Source organism: Bactrocera oleae, chromosome 6 (genome assembly GCF_042242935.1).
Source record: "Bactrocera oleae isolate idBacOlea1 chromosome 6, idBacOlea1, whole genome shotgun sequence".
Taxonomy (NCBI): Eukaryota; Metazoa; Arthropoda; class Insecta; order Diptera; family Tephritidae; genus Bactrocera; species Bactrocera oleae.
This window is the reverse complement of record NC_091540.1, coordinates 7,786,051-7,809,620: the sequence shown is the minus strand read 5'-3', so window position 1 is coordinate 7,809,620 and position 23,570 is coordinate 7,786,051. Positions and strand designations below refer to the sequence as shown.

Here is a 23,570-nt window from a genome sequence, read left to right as displayed (position 1 = left end):
TTTCATTTACCACGTTTTCGTGCACTGCAATCATCAAACATCTGCTCGTTTGGTTCACAGTCCCTGCCGTTGGCTGTTTATGACGCGTCCGGCACGTGCTGCGCATGAAAGAGTTTAGTTGAGGTAAAAATGATGCATTACGATGCTTGTCTGTGAGTGAATGTCGACCGAAGTGCAAACCCAGTAGGAAAAGCTTAAAGCAGTTTTTTTAGAATATCCAACTAATTAAGTGCTTTCTGTAGGTCGCAAGGTCATATCTGAAAAAGTAGACGAGGGAAGCCTGAAGCCTTTAGAAATGGTAAAAAGTGAAAAAAATTATAGGTTGAAAACCATTAGAAAATAAAGAGAATATAACAAAAATTAAGCGAAAAAATAATTTACGAGCGATCTGCGGTCATATTTGAGTTTTTAAAGATAAAAAAATGTTTATCTCGATTTCAGGTAAAACTAAACCTTTTCCTATGAAAAAAGCTAAGGGGCAAATTTGTAGGAAATAAAAAAACCTTTTTTGTTAGCAATTTTTTCTTATAGTCTCACAATTTATGCGAAAAATTCATATAACGAAGTTTTTATTTAAGAGTTTAAGTTTATTTGAAAAAGTCCTCAATATTTTAAATTTAGTCGAGTAAAAAACAAAATATTTGGAGAGTGATTGATACTCTAAATATTTTCTTAGCAAATGTTAAATAAATATTTATCTTTCCTTTATGATGACATTAAGTCCAATTATAAATAATTTCTTTATTCAAAATATATAACCAAAATTAAATAATTAAATTGTAGTACAATAGTTAAATTTTATTTAAAATTAATACAGAAAAAATAAAAAATTGAAAAAATATATATCAAAATTTCAAGATAGGGATTACAAAATTTTTGATAAATTAATTTTGGTCAGGTACAAAATACAATAGTTAGGAAGCATTTCATTTATGTTGAATATTGATGTAATTGACAGAAAATGTTATTTTTAATTATTTATTTGGCGTTTTTTTATCACATGATTCTTATACGAAAAACGATAGATTTTTAAAATCGACTTAGTTTTATGTTACAGCCTTTTTCATGGCTTCAGGTAATATATATGCGTGAAGCCTTGCCAATGCCTCCAAGAGCCTCCAGTTATAAAAAAATATTTTATTGTTCCGGAAAAAGGATTTGAACAGCGATTCTGTGGAGAGGTATTACGCAGTTTTTTAATTGCATTTCTTAACACGTCATCCGCTAAATTTTTCCTTGTGGGTCATTCAACGCGATTTTTTAACATCACACACATATACGCAAATGCAATGTTCGGCTCGTGTCAATCTCCCCACATGTTGTTCCACTTAAATGTAAACTTTTCATACGTTTGCACATATAATTTACTGAAAAGCTGTACCTTTATGTATAAATATGTATCTGTAGGTATCATAGCAAGTGGCGAAACACTGATCGCCAAATTGTGGAGAAAAATGTGTGTCGTTTGCGATAATTTCATGCTGCAACTGACAGATGAATTGACGAACCCTTCCACTTAAAATACTTTTGGTTAGGAAGATTATTACTGCAATTAATATGCATGTAAGAGATATGATACGAAAAATGATCATTAAACAATTGATGGCATTTTACATTTCGGTGACTGAATGTCTATCTCTAAAATGCATATATAGAATTTCATATTTCTTTTGTACAAACTTCGTAACCTGTAGTTCTTGTATATAAAAAACGGTTGAACCAATCTAAACAAAAAATATTTATCGATGCGGCTTGCGCGCGTAACTTAAATGGATCTGTTCAGATCGAAAAAAAATCGTTTAAATTTTTATATTTTTTAAATTTTAGCTTAATATTTTTTATAAAGAATCACCAGTTCAAGTTTTATTTTCTATATTATAAAAGGTGAAATAACACCTTGTTTTCGGCTAATTTTTACCTTCTTGCATCACCCCAACTTATTTCTGTATCAAAGTAATTATATATCAATTACATTTACAACATAAAATCAATTCAAGTTTTTTATACATAATTATCTTAATTAGTAGTAAATTATTGTAATTTATTTGCGCTTTGTCAATTCCCCACACAATTGTTTACAAAGCAGTCTGTTAACTGACGCGCCTGAGATGACTGTGAAAAAAGTGTAAAAATGTTGCCACCAGTGACATATGTCAGCTGTCAGAAATGACAAATGTGTCAAAATGCAACAAATACGCAATTGCAATTGTAGTACAACGTCGGAATTCCGTTGCTTAGGTATGAGTATAAGACTGCAAGTAAAATGCCAAGCTAGTTGAACAAGTTGAGCGAGTGGTGCCCATTTTGCCACACAACAACCATTATTTTTCACTGCAAAACTATTTCTTGTCTCTCTGGTTGTTTTGCCACTTTTTAATGAGTGCCACCTTCGTTTTGTTTTCGTATGCACGGAGCTACATTCTTATTGGCAATATTTAATGTCAGTAGTGGTCGCCACAGGCGACACGTCTCATTGCAACGCCAATACCATTGTGTCGCATTGTAATTTAATTAATGTCGCCGTAAGTGCTTAAAAATATGCCAAGCGGAAATCATTGGAAAAAGTAAGATCCGCTATGTTTTTTTGTTCATATTTTGCAATTTTTTGCTTTTTCTATTATAATATATTATGTTTGCTAGTGTCGCTTCTATTGCTGTTTGCCAAACATTTATTCGCTATAGCGTTGCCACATTTGCATTTCCACTGATCACCAACCATAATTTTAACGATCACACAATTGCTTCTTTAATGGATTTGTGCTACTTTCAAGAAGCTGCCGTCATTGTCGTCATCGTTTAATACAAAAACGTTTGTCAAGTCGTTGCTATTTATTTCTCTCCTCCTTAGCTAAATTTTTTACTTTATTGTGCACTTTTTTGCCGACTCATTGTAGCTCATTTGTATAGTGTTGCGTGTTATGCGTTGGGCCGACACCCAATGTTCGTGTTTAGTTTCTATTGCTGTTGGTGTTGCGTTGTTTATATAATATATAACAATCATTAGTTGCCCAACAAATTGCTTGACTTCCTTTCTACTTTGAATTCTCAGTGTTTGAATTTCAAATTTGTTACGCTATTGTAGCATCGTCAATTTTTCCAACACTTCTCATTGGCGTTGTTGTTAGTGTTTCGTTAACTAATTGAGACCACACGCACAATACAGTTTGTATTATATAATATTATGCGTGAACTGATTTGATGCCTTCATATTGAGGTTTTGCTTGTTGTTGCTGTTATTATGAGCAATTCTTTAAATTATCCAGATAATCCTTAGCGGAAGTAGTTTTGATGCTTCCGATGATTGATTGTTGAAAGCGTTGAATTCATGTACAAAAACTTCAGCTAACTGCTGGCGAGTCTATACGTAGATAATCCACACATAAAGCACATACTTCGGTCTAATCTTCTTGGAGTATTTGATAATATGTATGACTGATCTAGCTTGAGGGGTTATATTCACTTACAAGTCTGAAAAATAAATAAAGAATCATAATATACATTTACAGAATCGAATGTGCTTTTAAATTTATTATTTTTGAAAAATTTTGGATTCCCTTTATCCAGTAGCCAAACTATAGCGGTTTCTCCGAAAAAAAGGTGTCTGGCGATGGAGATTTTTCTATTTAAAATTATCTCAATTCGAAAAATCAAAAAAAAAAATTTTTTTTAAAATAAATGTATGCAGGAATGATTAAATTACTAGTCAACATTTTGGTTTTTTGAAAAATGGCGGATTTCACAAGAAACAGACGATTTTTGTGAAAATTTACATTTCCAAGTGGTTTAAAAAATTAAGTTAAACTGGTTGGTCCAGCTCTTGAGTTTGATTTTTAGAATTGCCATACATTTTTTTTATCAGTCATTGATTATTAATAATACTAACTTGAAAAGCATTTAAATATCACATATATCTTATTAAATTATTCATATGTTTAAAAATTATTTTCCTAATACAAAAATTAAATTAAGAGTCATTAAATAGTTTTTGTTTCTGGAAAATGCCTTCAAAGTATAATCAAATTTATATATACTTTTCTTTAAAACGATTTTAAATATTGTTTAGTTCATAGTGTTACTATAAATCTCCAATTGTTTTCAACATCTAACACATAGTTCATATCTTTTGTTCTATTGATCACTATTCATAATTTTATTGTTCGTAAAGTGTTGCCCACTTCAATGCTTGACTTGTTAAACAGGTCATTTCAACATATTTAAGTGGATTCTTGGAATACTTGAATACAACTTTGGTATATTGCTTACCAATGGTGATATGATTTTAGTGTCAGTTTGTATAAATGTATTCATACAGGTTAACATATGTGTATGTCGGCATACGTCACAAAGCACTATAAACCAAAGAAAAAATTATAAAAGGTCCCTAATGTACAATATATAGGCGACCAAACAGAAAAAAAGATCAAAGAAGAAAAGCTATATAATTTTTATTGTTTTTTTTTTATTTTATAAAGAAAATATTATAGTTTTGATAAAATAAGTATTTCGAAATCAAATCTAACCTTATTACAACTTCCTTAATAAAAAAGTAATGGTGGCCTGCCATTCCACCATATGGTTCAGATCCCATAAAAATCGATAAAAGAAGTAATTTTAAATTGCAAAGCTTCGATAAACAAGAAATTTCGATTTTATAAAATTCCGGGGGAAAAAGTCGGTCGACATCGTGTTATAATGCTCGCCATTGATGGTAACGGCATTTCCTACCTCATTTCGAAAGAAATAAGGCACGATGATGCCGAAGTATCACAATCTGCATAAAACGTTAAATTTTTGTAGATGCAATTGCGTTTCCTGAACCACACAAGGTTTTAACTCATCTCAAAGCGACAATTTCGATGAATTTTTCGGAGAATGTTTTACGCTGCGTAATAGTCTTGGACAATTTCCAAGCATTGTACGATTGTGAAAACGGACATTAGAAATGGCAAATCTTACTGAACACACTTACAAAATTTGACACAAATCCATAAACTAATATGGCTGTCACGAGCTGTCAAAATCACGTCAACCCTATTGGTAGACGCTGTATATAGACAATCATGTAACCAAGCATTTCGAAAATTGCTGTTTCCGGGAAAACGCGTTTAAAGATGAACTGATTAAGCTGTTTCAGCTGAGCTATTAGATTTTTGAAGGCTGTAACTCAAAAACTTGTTCAGTTATGGATAATAATTTTAGTATGTTAGTTTTTAAGCTACGTATAACCTATAAAAATTTAAAAAAAATAGCCCTATAAGTTAAATTTCAAGCTTTTTCTTCCACAACACTCGTGTCAAAATAATCAAATCTGTTTCAACTGTATTCTACAATGCGTTAAGTTAGCATCATTAGTACTTGTAGATAGAGTACAAGTATAAGGCTGCCTAGCTTTATTTATCTCTATCTCAACTCGCCGCGATCATCTTCTATGTAGTAAAACATTGCTTTTAACATCTTAAAAGCTCAAACACTTCATCACTTCATCTGTAAGATGATTTAATCATAATATACTGTTAAGTAGTTAAATTGAATGTGGCTTTTATGAGCTTGTTCGTTTGTATTCTCAACTTTTTGTGCCACAATATTATTATTTTTTTTTTCAATTGTATTTTTTCATTACAACTTTTGTTGTTATTATAAAGTTGTTGTACAATTAAATCTGGTCAATTTGTTGGCATTCAATTGGTTATTATTGTTATTGTTGTTATTCTACAAGTTTCAGAGTTTTCTACAACATATTTACTTCATTAATATGTGGTTGTTGTTAATCACAATCATCAATCGTCTTCAACACTTATTCACTGTAAAGCCATAATATTTTATGTTATTTTAACAGTTAAGTATTGGTTTGTTTTGTTTTTATAAATTTATATTGATGTTATTTGTCTGGTTTCAACTTGCACCTTTTCTCAAGAATTTTTAGCCGGTGTGCGTATGTGTGGTTTTCGGTTAAACAATAAAAATATATTTTGCTTGTAGTTTTATAATAATTTGTTGTTTCTCCAGTTATACATATATATGTGTGTATGCATATAAATTTATTCATCTCCCTCATGCTGTGTGTTGCTTAATTTGTTTAGAAGTTCGTTTGCTTTGCTGGTCATAGCTTTTAGTATTACTCGTGCCAGTGACTTTTTCCTCTATTGATTTGCTTGTATTGCAGTTGTATACGCTATTGGTTGTTGTTTTCCTCCAAGTCGAGACCACACATCGCACTGCGCGGATTATTTGTCGGTAAAAAGATATTGCTACTTTTATACATAGTTACCTAATCCTTTGATAAACACACCCTTTTTAGCTGGAAGCGGTAGCTGGGTTTAGTATTTCAAAGTTTTAAAGTTTCAAATTTGTTTAAAATTCGCATTCTTCAAGAAGCTGATAAGTCACATTTCACATTTCAAGTTTGTATGTAGAGTTTCCAAATAGCATACGAGATATACAACAAATATTTATATTACAAAATTTTTATTGAATACTTAGTGCGCGCAATGAACCTTATAATGTCAGTTTACAGCTGTTTTTCGATTGATATCAAGCACTGAGTTTTTGATAGTTTGCAAATATTTGATATTTTAACTCTGTTGAGTGATGTGATTGCGTTATTGCTGCAAGTCGGTGTTTGAAATTTTGCAAAAATTTATTTGACTTTCTGTGCCAGAAAATAGCCGTAATCGATTCGCTTTTCTCTGCTCGCTAAGTTTAAGCGCTGATCTCTTATAAAAAGTTGACATGAGTAAGCACAAACAAAGTTAGCGAGTTGAATTCGATACAAGAGAGTTTGCTTTCTTGAATGCTATTAGTTTTTGTTTTACAATTTTAGACAAGTTTCACCATTATGAATGACTCAAAGGACAAATTACTGTTAAAAATAAAAATACCAAATTTTTTTCATACATTTGAAATGATATTTAAGATACAATAGAAATGCTTTAAACACAAAATGTTATTTGATGCGCTTTTCACTTTTTACGTTTAAGGATGCATAGCTGTGCCAGTCTGCCAGTATGTTCGAAAAATGGTATAGTTTGTTCGATTCACTACTCTTTAAAGCATAAAACATCTAAGACTGCTGATGTGAATCAATCGATCGTATTTTAACTTCGAAAAACGCGTCAAACAATCGAACAACCATTCGGGTGGATGCTTAAGCTTTTAGGAGTAAATATATGTATCTTTCAATATAAGAAATAGGGCTCGATCAAATTCTAGTTTATATATATTATATACCATACACCAAATCTTTTATTCGTAAAAAAACTATCATGGCCCTTATATTATAAATGTTTTATAGTTAGAAGTTAATTTTATGCAAAAATGTAATAAATAAATCTTGTCAAAACTGCGAGTGATTTGTTTAGCTGCGAGACTGCATAAATTAAAGCTTTTTAAGAAACAGCTTTAGCCATGTTTATCCAGTAAATGATATTTAATTTTGTTTTTGAAGATTAATCAATTGTCAAAGTATACCATGCGGATGCGCTAGGTTTTACAGCTTGCGCCTAATCAAGCCTAAGCCCTTTATTATGTAAATAATTAACCAAATTTTATATTTAGAAATCATTTTCGTTTACTAGAATTTTATGTAAATTTTATTAGAATAACGCTTAGATAAATGACTACGTCCAATCATCTTTTGGTTAATTTGTGCATACATATCTACGCATATATGTATATAAGAATATTTACATGTGTATGTATGTACACTTGAGCGTTTAATTAATTAGTTTGACGCATACTGATTAAGTGAACTTCGTGGTTGATATTCGGATGAGTTTTGATTTTCTCACTAGAAATCGCGCCTAACAGAGGAAGTGAAGTCAAATAGTAGTAGTACAGGTTGAAACACAAAAATACATACATAAATACATAACTACATATGTGGCTATAGTAAAGTTGGTTCGTGCGCCGTTGACCTAGTTTAATTAGTGGCGACTAATCAAGCGATTTATTGATAAATTAATCAAAGCAATTGCATAAATTATAAAATCTGATATACATGAAATAAATTGTATATATGATTGCCTACATTAAGATAAACATTTTGTACCGACGCTGCTTTCCACTACTGTACACATAAATACGTATAAAATTTATTTATAGAATCTCAAATATTTGCGTTTTTTTCTTCGCCATATGTCCGTAGTATGGATGCAGTGAAGCTTTTACTCTCAATTAGTTATCTTTAGTGAATCTCGATCAATTTGTATGCAAATTGAAAAGACCTTAAACAGCGCGTTGTGCCAATTTATGATTTTCTTTGCAGTACTCATGTGTGTTGATGTGTTCATGTATGGTATAATAAAAATTAGAGCAATAATAAATAATAAGACGCAAATGACAATCAACCATAAGAAAATAATAACCACATGAAAATACACAGCCATATATAAATGTATGTATATAAGGCGCATAATAACAACAGCAATAAATATTCCACAAACGAACAATGAAACCATTCTTTGTTGTTGGTCAAGTCATAAAATTTCAATTGAGCTAAACGAGCTGCGCAAAGAAAAATGTGTAAAAGTAAGGTTGTCCTTGTGCTCTTACCTTTAATTAAACTGTGGAAAACATTAAAAAAAAGTTAATTACTACAGTCAACTTTTGATAAAATTGTTTTGTCAGTTGGAAAAATTAATTTAAAATTTTGAAATAAAAATAATAAATCTTAAAAAATTAAATTAAAGTTGTAACATTTTTCTATTATATAAAAAAAAAAAAATTGACAAATTGTTTTATGTGAAATATTTAATCAATTTAAATGTTTTTGTTAAAAAAAACTCTCTACTGATATTGAAAATTAAAATCTTATATTTCCAAATATTATTTTATTATAAATAATTTCAACATTTTATGTTTAGGAGATTTTTATCAAATTAAAATATATTTTTTAGCTAAAAAAAAATTTGGGTTTCCTTTTTTATTTTCAAAATTATAATCTTACTTTTGTTATATTTAAAAAAATTTTTTTTGTATATAAAATATTTGACAACTTAATTAAGTGCAACGTTTCATAAATTTAAAAAAAAAACCAAGAGAAAACCAAGAAATTAATTTCGGTTGCAACATAACCCATCACAAATTAAATACAAAAGATTCCTTACAAGAACTTGTTTCCGATCGTTCAATTTTTATGACAACTATATGCTATAGTAATCCGATCTGATCAATTTCTGCAGGAATTGCATTATTGCGGTTCCGATAAAAAAGCAAACTTCTGGAGAAGAAAAGGACGTGCGCAAAGTTTCAGATCAATATCTCAAAAACTGAGGGACTAGGCGCGTATATACAGACAGACAGTTTTTCTCGAAATTGTCTTTTTCAAAGCGATATGGACGCTTTCTCAGATTCTACTTCAATTTTTACTATTTTTAAATAATTCGAAAGAGTAAAAAAAAGTGGTACAAAAATGATTTTTTTTAAGGCAGTCGCCATTTTGTGAAAAATGGATTTCGATCGTAGAGCCAGACATATTGTTTTTTTGGTTGCGGGATGCTAGGAGGGTTGAAACCATGGGTAAGATACGTGCCAATTGTTTGAGACCACCAATTTCATCAGCTGCTGATTTTTGAAATTTTTAACTTTGATTTTTTCCTGTATTCTTGTAGTGTTAATAAAAAACTAATAATAGAATGGATAGTAAAAATATTAATTGCTTTTTTTATGACATGCCTCTAGACTAGAATACTTCCTTAAGAAAAAAATCTTCTTTTTTTCAAAATTAATATCTTACTTCTTTTTTCATTTTATTTTAAAATCATCATATATAATTATTTTTATTTCTTCAAACTTGGAACCCAAAATTTTACCATCCCAACACAGCTTCAAAACTGTTTACAAAATATTTTGTTATCTTTCATACAAAATTGTACACCCTAATGCTTTCAAATCGTGTATATGCGTACTTGCAATAAAAAATTAACAACTAATTATTATGACCATAGAAAATTAGCGTCTAATTATAGCTTTTGAAATAATTTTACAGTTCGTTACATCCAAAGTACTGCCACATACTTGTACAAAAAATAATATCTTTAGCGTTTACATTAAAGACTAAAATTAATTTCTCATATAAAGCCGTAAAAACAGTTGAAATGTTGATGAAATATTCATAAAAACGGCATAACAGTTAAGCCATTATGAAAAATAATCGCAAAACTACTAAAATTTGACTTGAATTAAAAAAATTTTATGTCAAGCGAAATGCAAATCGCAAAGAGACAACCTCAAATTTCATAGCCACCATGATATTAATGCCTACATGACGAGAGCTAGAAAGCAAGTAGAAAACAGTCTACAACACTTGTATAGTAAGCTGTGAATTAATTGGATGTTGGTTTAATCCATTGTTGTGCATATTAATTAGTTAAAAATAATACTTTTTTATTGTATGCAAAGTTCTTTAGAACACGTTTTCAAAAAGCTTGTGGGCATGCGCGCGCGCTTATGTCGCTTAATTGTGACATGAATTTCTTTAATTTTTCTCTTCACACACCTATACTTATATGGTTGATGTTTTGGTTACAAAACAATCAAAGAAACTGCGATAAGCGTACATTTGAATAACACCAAATATATATTATATTTACATATATGTATATGTAATTAATTATTGCTTGGCGCTACAAAACACATTCTTTTGCACACGGAAAATAAATAAATAAATTACAAATTTTCGAGGTGGTGTTAATTATTATTTCGGTTTAAAGAATTTATTATTATTACAAAAGAACTGCTGAGACCTGTTTCTATATAGATATATGTATGAGAATTTTTACCTTTTTTGAAGTGCTTTTTCTGACTACTTGTTGCGGTGCAGTTACTAGTTCCTTGTCAAAGCTCTTACGTGCACATAAGCTACTTATAGACCAAGCGGCTCCAGAGAGTGAGTCAGTTCTAGATAAAAAATTTAATAATCATATTATAGCTTCGTATTAAAAACTCACTTTTACTTCAAAAAAATATGTTTGTTTTAGACGACCTTTTGAATGTCGATTACCCTAACCTTTTAAAAGATATGTACTCAGAGACAAGCATTTATTCAACAATTTTTTTCATCTAGCATTTTTGTTCGCATCAATGGTCGTTTATAAAGTTTTCATGTCATTAAAAAATCTGATAAAATTTTACCCGGACTAAGAAAATAACTATATTTTCACGTACTTTAATACAAATCTTTATGATCGCCTTCAAAATAGGCTCCTGAAGCAGGTCTACGCTTAATCTTGTTTTTGATGCACTTGTTTGAAGCCGCGGCTAAGATGGCCTTCATTGTCTTCGGTGAATTTTGGTCTTCAATTCTTCAAGTTAGGCTTATGAGGCTCCAAACTATTCGCTAAATTGTTTTTAGAGAGTCAACCTCAGTCAAGCATCTCTTTGCGACCTCTACTCGACGCCTCTTTTGCGTCAAAGAATCAGGTCTTTTGGTATGAGTCTACCATTGACACCCTTCGTATCCCAAATATGTTGAGTCGATTCATAAGAGATTTTGAGATCCTTCTGCTATCTCTTAAATGTCAGTGCGACAACTTTCAATCAGTATTTCTTTAACTTTTTCGATGTTATCGTCATTAAAAGAGCTCATATACGACTCCATGAGATATGTTTTCGATGATTTCACGACCTTCACTGTGCAACATTCTCAACGAATCCGGAGCCGTGATTCCATTGGAAACACAAAATTTCAAGCAATTTTTTTCTATATTAAAAATCGCCAGACAAAATCTTCGCATTCAAACACACACTAATTGATACAAGGACATCTTCACGAATATAAAAAAGGTTGTACCAATCTAGTACAATTTTTTTGGTTTCTGCGGGCACTTAATGGACCAGTTCATTTTAAATGCTTAGAAAATTTAAATTTCTTCAAAATTTTTTTATCATATTGTTTTGTTTCAAAATTTATTTCCATCTAAAGTTTCTAAAAATTAAAAATAAGTTAAAACAGTTGCTTGTAAATTGGTAAATTAACGTTTCAAGTTACAGTAGTGCCCTTGAAATAATCTAATTAACATTTATATTGTGCCATCAGTGTTTGTTAAACAAACAGTTAATTAATTGCCACTTAAGCAGACGAACAAATCAAATGCATAACAAATGTTGCAAACAAAGAGGCAACAAGCAATGAGTTGACTACAAAGACGCAAGCGCGCCTTAAAAATAATACATACATACTAATGTATATGTAAACTGCAGAAATGCGCCAATACTAATCAACACCTCCCATTGTGCCTAAAACGTCATTTAAATGCATTAAAAACTGATTTTTAAAGCTATGCACGAGCCAAGCAGTAAGTAGTCGTTACTACTTTTTGTACGTGGTTTGACGCGTTAAAAGTCGTTCATGCAACTAGACATTTATGCGCTTTAATTTGCATAATTTTATTTACAATAAACTTATTTATGCGTGTTTTAAAATTATTTATTGATTTTTATAGTTGGCGACAGGTTTGAAACGACACACATAAACAACTGTGTTAGAAACAGGATTGCATTGTTTTAAGCAAAAAAAAAATATTAAAAAAATATTAAAAAGTACTAAAAAAAAGTATTTGAAAAATTAAAAATAAAAATGATAATAAAAAATATTAAACAAAATTAAAAAAATATATATATAAAGAAACCTTCGCATATTTAACAATTAATTTATACATTATACATTTATATACATACATACATTTATTTATGCTAATTTTAAGCTGACTATTTTCTGCCGTTTTGGAGAATCAAATAAATTTTTTTGTATTTAAACAGCCCTTTAGTTAACATTTTTTTTTGTCTGTGCTTTATTTATGGAAATTTATGGAAAACTTATTTCAAATACCTGCGTCTTACTGTCAAAATGTAAGTTTTAATTTAGTTGATAAGATATATTGCACATTAATATACACACACGTATATAAATGCATTACAATATTGCCTAAGTGTGTGGATAATGAGATAAAATATCGTTTTTATTGTTGTTATAAGGGTTTTCGAAATGCCAACTGTTGTTATATTTATACGTTAACGGCATTATTAATGAGTTCAACGCCACAAAACTTCCAAAGTATTACAGACTGTCGATAAGACGTACAGTGCGTGCTGTGTATGTGTGGACACGCCGCAAAAACACAGAAATCCATTTAAAAAGTTATTTAAAAATTGACATAAATCTGCACAGATTTATTGACGCGATGAACAGGCGAACAAATAAGCCAACAAAAGTACATGAAAGAGTTCAAGAAAACTTTTTTTAAGCACAAGCAGGCGAAGCGAGTGTTCGCCAGCCAGTTGCATTGCATTTGAAATTTGTAAATTTTTATACCCTGATACGAAGTTTATAACAACCAAAAGGAAACTTCAGAGGCTCTATAATGTATGATATATATAAATTACTACCGCAACGGGCTGGGTAATTTCAGTACTCCCATAGTTTTTGAGATACCATTCTGAAATTATGTACACGTACTTTTCTCCCCAGGAAAGTGCTCATTTGTTGGAACCGGCTCAAAATCAATTCTTGTATGGAACATTTTTTATTTGTGAAGTTTATTCCAACTTCGGTGCAGCCAAAGTTAACGTTGTTTCTTATTTGCTTCATTTTTTTTCGTTTTCTTTTTTGCATTTACATGAATTTTGATCATTTAATGAGCAGCATAAAAGTCATAGATTTTATTGTTTGACATTCTGCTTTTGCTGTCATATGTATTACTCTTTATAAAATACGTTTGAGTAGCGTTGCCATATTTGGTTGCAATTTAATTAACAACTTGTAGCTTTCATGCAACTAAAATACGATCTCTTGTCATAAATGTTTGTTAGACATTAAAAAAAAATTATATAGAGAGAAATAAATTTAAAAAAATATTTTTATTTTTCATTTTATTATTATACTTTTTTTTTAATATCCACTTATTTTCATTTTTACTTGCACTTTACATTTTTGATTTTTCGCCCAGCACGTCTGTTTTGTTAGTCTTTTTAGGCAACCATTTTTGGTCAGGTCCAGTTGTCAATTTAGCGCATAAATTTTGCACTAACAAATCCACATAGTGTGTACATTTCTGTGCCATGCAGGCGTCGTCAAGGCATCATTGTACCCACACAGCGCCAAAGCTTTACGTAAACGCTGAAAATGCCATGAAAATGCGCTGAAATGGCGCGCTTTCGGTTCAACAAGTGGTTGGCTGGTGGTTCGGTTGTTTGTCACAATCACGTGATTCGTTTGCTTGGTGATTTGTTTTGATTCGATCGAGTTGCAGCGCTCTCATGTATGTGTATATACATTTTAATTGAAAATCAAAATCAAATGTGGGATTTACTTAGTCGTTTTGATAAATTAGTGAATGCCTTAATTGATGTGTGTCGTTCGAACGAAATTTCTATTCATTGATGAATGGCAGCGGTCACTAACTAAACGCGTATGCATAGTAAATGGCGATTAAATTCATTCAAGTTTTGGTTTTTCTAGAATGGTACTATGTAGCTTTATTATGGTTCTTTGGCGTTCTGAAGGTTTTGTGTCAAGGTGAGGCTATTACAGTAGCGGCCAAATGTTAATCACTATTCTATGCAATGGAAAAGATGGTTGAGACTTGGAATTATGAGAAAAGTGCTTTATAAATAAGGAGGTTAGTTGAAATGCTAGAGTTGGATTTAAACTTTTGTTATGGGATGTCAAGTTTTCGGGTATACTAATAATATTTGATTTGATTGGTGAAGTTAGTTGAAAATGAACGTGTTGATTTTAAACTTTTGGTAGGGGAATGCCAATAAATTTGTTTGTTTGTTTCAAATTTTTTTGGTTCTTTATAAAGAAATTTTTATGAATTCTAAAACATTAAATAATTTATCATTGTATCACTCACTATATGAACAGATATGATATATCACAAATTTACTAATATTTTATTCTGTAAGCGCTATTTTATCCACCTTATTCATAAGTAATACACTTTTATATTTATATACTCACTTGTATATGTTTCTAATTCTGTTTAGTAAAACCTTATCTCACTTGAAATCAGCAATTCTGATTTTTGTTGACAGTTTACAAATTTGTCGCTACGTTATCTCTGCTGCATACTAATTATCTAGCAATTTTGCAAAAAAAAAATTTTTTTTTGAAAATATACATGTTGATAAATTTTTAAAATATGCATAAATATATATTTCCATACATGGGTAGTATTCAAGGCATATAGCATGAATACGCCCAAGTTGGCTTGGCAAAGCGCTGTGTATAAAATTTTAATATATAAACAATAAAAGACTTTGTATTGTATATGAAATTCGTTTTACTACACTTGGAATTGCATGCGAATTGCTATGTTGTTTCTTTAGCTTATTTTTGCAAATCTTCAAGGTTAGTATGTTTTTGGGTTGATAAATGCTGGTTAAGTCAAAGTAAAGTAGTAAACAAGAAAAAACGTTAACTTCGGTCGCACCCAAGCTATAATACCCTTCACAAAAAAAAAAATATTCCTTACAAGAAATTTATTTTGATCGTTCAGTTTGCATGGCAACTATATGCTATAGTATCACGATCTGGACAATTTTTTCGGAGATTGCACCACTGCCTTAGGTGATAACTCATCCCAAATTTCGTGAAGTTATCTTCTCAAATACACAGGCTTTTCATATACGCACTTAGCTACTTAAAAAGAAACGGACGTGTGCAAAATTTCACATCGTTATCTCAAAAATTGAGGAATCTGTTATGTAAAATATATCATATATTGTATATACGTATATATATTATAGGGTCTTCGACGTTTCATTCTGGCTGTTACAAACTTCGCGACCCCTGTTCAGGGTATAATCAGTGGATAATATCTAAACCAAAGTGTTATTATCTTTTTGCATACAAATGTTTGTTTTTACTCACCTCTAACCGGTGCACAAAATAAAAAGTTGGCTGGTAAAACGCTTTTAAATATAATTATATTTAACAAAAGCATGTACAATTATTTAATGGCAGGAGTTAAATGAGATTACTTCTCAATCTACACTGGGGGAAATATTATTAGCGGGTATGAAAGTGCGAGATATTTCGAAGGTGTTACGAGTTGTTCTGAGTTTGTTAAAGTAATATATTTTGTCAGACAAGCTGAAAAGTTTGAGAAAGAAAAATTACATTATCTTTTGGAGAAATTCGATTTTATTATTAAACATAGTCGTTACGAACGAAAAGGAAAGATTGGACTACGAAGTGAAATAATTTGGCAGTGTTTGTTTTATAATCACATACCATATTGACATATTCGCGTTCATGATGTTCCAAAAACTGCTGAGAAATAACAATTTGTGGTTTTTATTGCCGATTTTACGAATGCCCAGTAACTACTTTACTTAAAGGTTTCCAATATACCTTAGATTACATATTGCGCCTGCTTCTCATCAACTACTTTTTGACATATTTTTTTCCTACAACCACCTTACGAAACGCCTTAAAATATTTCAGTATTTAAATCCGTACTTTGGCCATCCAAATTTTCATAAAGCCTTATCTGTAAGTATTCCAAATCAATAACAATAAAAATAAAATATGCACTTGTCTATTAATTACATATAGCAAAAGCTTTGAGCTCTTTATAAGTAAAGCCTCAAAAATTTATGAGCATTAGATTTCTTAAGTCAAGCACAAACATATGTTTGTACTAAGATGTCATTGCGACAGCGCTTCCAGATGGGCGTGCATATCGATGATAGAATTTTAAAAATTTATTTATTTTTGAAGATCTGTTTAATCTTTTGTGCATAAAATTATTTCATAATTAAGTGGTTCAGTGAATTTATGGTTGTTACTTAAAGTGAGTTAAGGGTGTATAATTTTAAGTGTCAAAAGCCGTATGGATTTTTAAATAATTTTATAGTTTGACAATTTTATGTGCAGCATGTGCGGCTTTATTTATTTACGAACACAGCTGGACTAGTTTTCGGTGCATGCAAGTTTAGGATGCACTTAGTGATTCCAATAGATTAATTGGAATTGATAAAAATGCCATAAAGCTTGTGACAATAATAACCGTATAATCATTTAAATTGTTTTCTATTGGAAGCGGGCATGGATTATAGGAAACTGGAGCATTATGTCAGTGAGCATGGTATTCGAACTGATGTGTGCTGAATACAATAGTTTGCTGTATGTTTCGATTAGAGTCTTTAAATACCACATGGGCTTGAAACTAGAGCTTTTGAAATTTTAAGTCCAATTATAGGCTAACATATGCTTCCCAAAATGTTTAAGAAAAATGTATAATAAACATTAAGCGTATCGAGCCATCCAGCATACTGGAAGACGAACTTATAGAAAAAATGTTTTATTTTTCAAAAAAAATCGCAAAATAATGTTGGCTTCCTGTATGCATTTCTGACATAAAATAGGCCAGATCAAATCCATCGATCTTTGGGAGGCTTTGAGAGTTTATATATGTCCTTATTTGTTAAATAGCTTACAGAAACATGCAAGAAAAAGGTAAAGAAGGCGGATATCTAGCTGTAATATAAAAAAGAATTATATGATATATTTTTTTAAGACCAAACCTTAGGAGATAATATTATTGTTTTAAATTCTACGTCAAATTTGTGTAAAACCATTTTATAAAAAATGCATACATAAATAAAAACAGATACAACTTTTAACCAATTGTTTAAGAACTGGTAATTGTTATTAAATAAACAGCAATATGTTACTGCAATTACAAAAAGGTGAAACAAGGACACTCAGAAGAAAATTTTGAACTTAAGTCTTAAAGCTTATGCGTGTTTCATATAACTATCGTTCTCGATTCACCGTTACTTGCGCGCTTAGTTTTCTTTTCTCACAAAAAAAGTGAGATCAATAATAAAGTTGATTTTCATACAAGCGACTATAATGATAGATCGCTAAAGCAGTATAACTCTTTGATTCTCTACCTCTACATAATTATACCAGTCTGCTCTATTTTAGTCTGTTGTTTGATCGTTTCCCCACTTTCCAAGTTTTTTTTAATAGAAGCCGGCAAATATGTATTAAATGAACATACTTTTAACATAAACATACATATATTGTAATTTACTCCAATTTTTTATAAAATCAAGAAGATAGCTTTTTGTTTAAAAGTTCTTTTTCGTTAGGCTCTTTATTGTATTTGACGTATTTCGATTAAATTTGAGTTGACTGCTGTACTCTGAAATTACCGCCATTATTACAACTATTAATATTGAATAAAATTAAATTTTTATGCATTTTATTTTATATTTTTCTCATTTATAATTTAATTATGCTCATTCTGACATTTATTTGACATTTTTATATATTTTTTTTAAATTTTGTTTACAAACCACTGCCGCTGTTCATTCCCGACACAAAACACTCTGTCTGCCAGTAATGTCATTAATTATTAAATCCATATATATAAACGTAAATATATTTATGTCCCTATATAAAAATAAATATTAACCGCTGTATAAAGTGTTTCCGTTTCCGTTTTCTACGACAAAAGAGTAAACAAAAAATAAATAGTAGGAGCAGAGATAAAACAATGAAAAGTAGAGGCGAGAAAGGTGATAAATGGTCAGCTCAAGAATACTTGTTTTTCGAATGTGTGAAAAATATGTGGCAATTTTCGTAATTTGTACAAGAATTGCAAAATTAACACTACTTACTCAAAGACAATGCCACAGTAGAGAAATGTGTAAATGCACATCTAAGTGGAAGAGAAAGGATTGTGTCGAATGTGGCACTTACTGCCGTGCAATAAATATTTATTGTAGCAATAAAATTGTTACGAATGCGCTAAACTCGATTTGAAGGTGGTAGAAAGCAAGACTTTGTACATGCATGCATGTGGAAGCGAAAAGGAAAAGGGTACTAAATTTCTCATTATCAAGAGATTTCTGCGATCATCGACGGTTAGCTACGCTTCATAGCTGTTTTTGGTACCTTTAACTAACCGCACAGCTATTAGGCGCGTCATTTAGTTGCGCAGGAAATTAAAATTACAGTTTGGTAGCAGGCTGGCGGACTGGAGACGTTCCCCGGTCGGTCATTTTCATGCAAGTGTGAGAAAATCGTACGAAAGACGCCGCAATTACGATTATTGCTCAGCCAAGCGAGGCAATAAAAGTGAAGCTGACAGACATAAATGTATTCGGCGTACTCGTATATATTCGTATGCATGCATACATTTACAGTACTTGAGCAGATCAATAAAAAGGTAGCAGACAACGCTGACGTTTGTCTGTCAGGCGGGCAGGTAGACTAGGCTAGACTAAACAGTCAAAAGACCATGAAATGGTTGGTGAGTCTAGTCGTTTGTGCAGCAGCAAGTAACAGGTCATTCTGCCCTCTGCTTTCAACTGCTGCACAAGTGTTTCGAAAGCAAGTTTATTACCTTGACAGTAGTTTCTAAATTAGCATTTTTCGAACATTATTCTTAGTTTATCTTTACACTAGACATTCGTACACATTCATATAAGTATATTTACATAGCATTTTCATTATCACCAAAAACATAAAGCAATTTGACTTTCACAGGAAGAACGAAAGGAAAGTGTAGAAACGTTGAACACCGCTCAGCCGGCTCTTTAGCTTGTGTTGTGCCTATAAGTCGCGTCTTTGTTTGTTAGACAGCTACTGTATTGTTTGGATTTCTCAACTCACTTGCACTGTAAATACAATTGTATACCTACAGCTCCTGCACGCACAGTGCCTCAAGTGTGTTGCCTGCATTTTAATATTTGTCAATGTCATCTGCCTTCGTCGCGTCGAACATTTTGTACGCTGGCGAGTCATTGTCACGGTCAAGATCTACTCAGCGCTCGAGTATCTTATATCTGACTTCATCTCTATACACTAGTCTCTATTCCATGGTGTCGTCTGGTCTGCTGTTAGACTTTGAATAATTCTGGTACTCGTCCATATGTATGTTTGTATGTCTATGTGTTTTGGTAACTGACAATTGATCGTCTCAATCTCGCGACAGGATCGCCACGCCTGCTGTGTGTGGGTGATGTGGCATGAATTCGATCATCAACGAAACCACAAGGGCTAGTCAGCGGATCATTAAGGTGACAGTAATGTATTTGCGTTAGATGTATGTGGAATTATATATAATACATATATAAATTTATGTGTAAGGGGAGACGCATCAACTCATTATTATTTATTTATATTGTAGCGTGCTGAAATTGAAATATTAGAACTTTTGACTGTTTGTCAGTTGAGTGTATTGAACTTGCTTGATATATATTAGTATATATAGTATATCGGTGTTCTAATTTAATGCTTCCACCCTCGGCCAGGATGTACAAATGTTCCTATCGATTCAAATTTCCGCACACGTGCCAACACATTGAAAATATATCTACACCATCCAATGCAAGTATTGTTTCACTACTTTCCTTTTATTCCACATAATTTTTGAAAATAAGTCATTTTACTTTATTGTAATTCCGATCACATATCGAATTAGTTATGTAAGTGTATTTGTATTCCATACTTCGCTTATTTGAAGCCCTTTGCACAAAAATTGGCCAATGTGTGTCCCCACAAGCATGCAGGCCTAATTTTCGAATGCAAGGCTCACATACATGCACATACATATATACATATGTATATGATATATACGTTTGTATTCCATCACTCTCTAGTCTGTGCATGTATGACCTTTGTTAGCATGTTCGTCCCTAATCCGGTTAGGCATCAGCAATCAGCAAATGTTGTTTATTCTGATTTCCTTTTTGTTCTGGAGGCACGTCAACGCGCCTGCGCACTACGTATGACATGAGCATACACACACACACACACATGCATGCATAAATGAGCGTATGGTATAAATACAACCGTGTGTAGACATAGATATGCCTGAAAATGGGTACCTACTGTGTACATAGTACGAACAATTTGAATCTAGCAACACAGGAGTAAACATCCATGTGTGTGTGCATGGCTTAGGCAAGGTTCTGGTCAACAATTGATATTTTCTCAGCACGTTTATATAATATGTAGGAGTACATGCAGAGTTTTTACGACAGAAGAAGAAGAATCACACGTGTGAGTTTAATGGCCTTGCCTATATGTAAGAATACCAGATTCCCTGATAAAAGTGCTCCCAAAGGCAAAGGCAAGATGCCAGCGATGAGGTTGGGAATATTTACCTAAAAACCTCTGGCGACAGTCAGCAACGTTTATCTTGATAACGGTGTGAAATTCGCTTCGTAAGATCTCTTTTAAAGCCAAATATTCGTGGTCTTTGTGACACTAAAGTCTGTGATAGAGCTTTATTTTTATATCAAAACGGAAATATTACAAAAGTTAACTGTTTCAAAATTCCACTCAGCTCCTCATATCTCTATTTTATATTCTTTAGAACTTCACTCAATAACTTTAGTAATATGGCAACGCCTGACCTACACCCAGGATCCGCTTCGGCTTAAGCTGAACTCGACGAAAATATATAGCGCCAGAGAAATATGACACTCAAAATGCATTGAAAGTGGAAGAAATGCAGCAGAAAAGTAAACAAAGCCATTCGTTGCCATTACATATTGAAAACATCTCCCCTGATTGCAAGCCGGTTAGCCTGCTCTCTCAGGCGGGTGTATATGCTTAGCTGTCGTCTACCCGTTTGTTTGTTGAGATACTTGAAAGTGCATCGTTTCTAATGCCTCGTAGGAAAATAGTTGTGCTCTTCAATTATAAAAACTTGAAAAGTGGCGAATCGAACAAACAATTGACTTCAATATATAGTCGATCATAATAAAGCAGAAATATAATATAACCATACACTGTCTTAAATGAGGCATGAACTTATTAAATACAACTGGATATTTTTCACAGTTTTTGTCTACTAACAGAGTGATCAGAAACGGTACGGGTAAACCTTTATTCTTTTAAGTTTTGTCCGATATTTTTGAAACGTAACAGTGTTTCTCAGTGTGTATAACAAATAAATAAAAAATACTTTAAAGATACAATTTTTTTCATTTCACATTTTTTGAGCAAACAACCAAATCAAAAATTTTTCCGAGAGGGCATTAGTAAATCATGCACACACTGATAAAACATTTACTCACTCACACATATGTAATATAGCAACGCCGAACTGTTGGATGGTTGTTGAGTTGTTCGTTTTGGTTCGAGTTTTCAGTTTCGTTCCATCAGCGGTCGGCTATGAAATAATGCGCGCGCATGTATCGATACGAAGCGAGTGAACGTGTGAGCACAGAGTTTAGAAGTGTTTTGCGCGAAAAGCTAGTTTTCTATGAAGTCGAGCTTTGTTTAATTTGCTATGCATTTTTATTGTCATTAGTGCGTATATTTGCCAGAAATTGAATTAACAAAAGTGAGCTGAAAAATTATAAAAAAATTTTATACCAAAAAGTGAAAAGTGAAGCAAAAATACAATTTATAATTAATTCAAGTGAATTTGTACAGAAAACAAGCTAAATGCAAAATATTTAAAAATAGTGAAAAAATACTTATATCAAATTTAGTTCAAACCAAATACTTAGTGATATTATAAATAACAACATTATTTAATTGATAAATGCTAAAGTGATTACCAGTGATTACCTAACTGTGTAGTAATATTAATTAACTTATTTTTAGCCAGGAATTTAGTATTGAAAAGCTGAATGTTCTAAAACAGAAAAATATCAGTAAGTTTTTTAAAAATAATTAGGTGTAAGAATCAGCTGTATTTTTAATATTTCAAGTAACAAATTTTGAAGAATAAAAATTTTAAAACAAAAAAAAAAACGTTAGTTTCGGATGAAACAATATAACACTTTACAGGTGTATCTCTTATAGCTTCAAAGGGTATAAAAATATCTTTATCGTGGTTTTGATAGGCCAGTTTGTATGGCATCTATATGCTATAGTAGTCCGATATAGACGATTCAGACAAATAAGCAACTTCTTGTGGAAAAAAGAGTATGTGCAAAATTTTGCTCAAAGTCAGAGGCACTAGTTCGCGTATATACAGACAGACGAACATGCCTAAATCGGATCAATTTGTCTTATTGATAATTTCTATAATTTGGATGTTACAAACTTCTTGCATCCCTTAATATACACTGTTCAGCGTATAAATAATTAAATTTTTATATATGTATATTGATTTTTAGATTTTCAATTTGATTATAATTATTTTTTCTCATCAAATTACAGTTATTTATAACTAATTTATTATTATCGCCGCAAAAAATATTGAACAATTATTTATTTTAATTATAAAAATAATCTTTTTGCATAATTTATTTATAATATTTTTCCACTTCTACTTTACAGCATGCTAATCCTGAAATTCCATAAAATGTTAACACATTTATTAACATTGCTGTTGCTGACAGTTCTACTCTGTCTGCAACAGTGCATCAACGCTTACCGCCATAAGGCGGCCAATTACGAACTTTTGGACAATGACTCCCGTTTTATATCATATCAAGGTAAATATGAATGTTGACTTTTATTTATATAACACTTTATAAAACTCTTATCACATATAAATGCAAGCAGTTCAAGTTTTAGTTGGCAAGAAAGTAATAAAAATTTGTTTGTAAATAAGTGAAATAAGCGATAAATGCAAAAATGCGGAAAG

At 31.3% G+C, this 23,570-nt stretch overlaps 1 protein-coding gene across 5 annotated transcripts in view; it reads left to right on the top strand.

Annotated features, from left to right (window-relative positions):
* Sema5c (Semaphorin 5c) overlaps nt 1-23,570 on the top strand; it is a 112,740-nt gene that overhangs the window by 63,790 nt on the left and 25,380 nt on the right. For 4 of the 5 annotated variants that reach the window (XM_014233832.3, XM_036361041.2, XM_036361043.2 and 1 more), the window contains exon 3: nt 23,261-23,418. In XM_014233832.3, coding sequence (XP_014089307.2) covers nt 23,262-23,418 — 157 coding nt within the window. In that variant the 5' untranslated portion in view covers nt 23,261. Of the gene's footprint in view, nt 1-22,129; nt 22,630-23,260; nt 23,419-23,570 lie in introns of those variants that run through there. The other variant, XM_014233829.3, reaches the window with a different exon arrangement.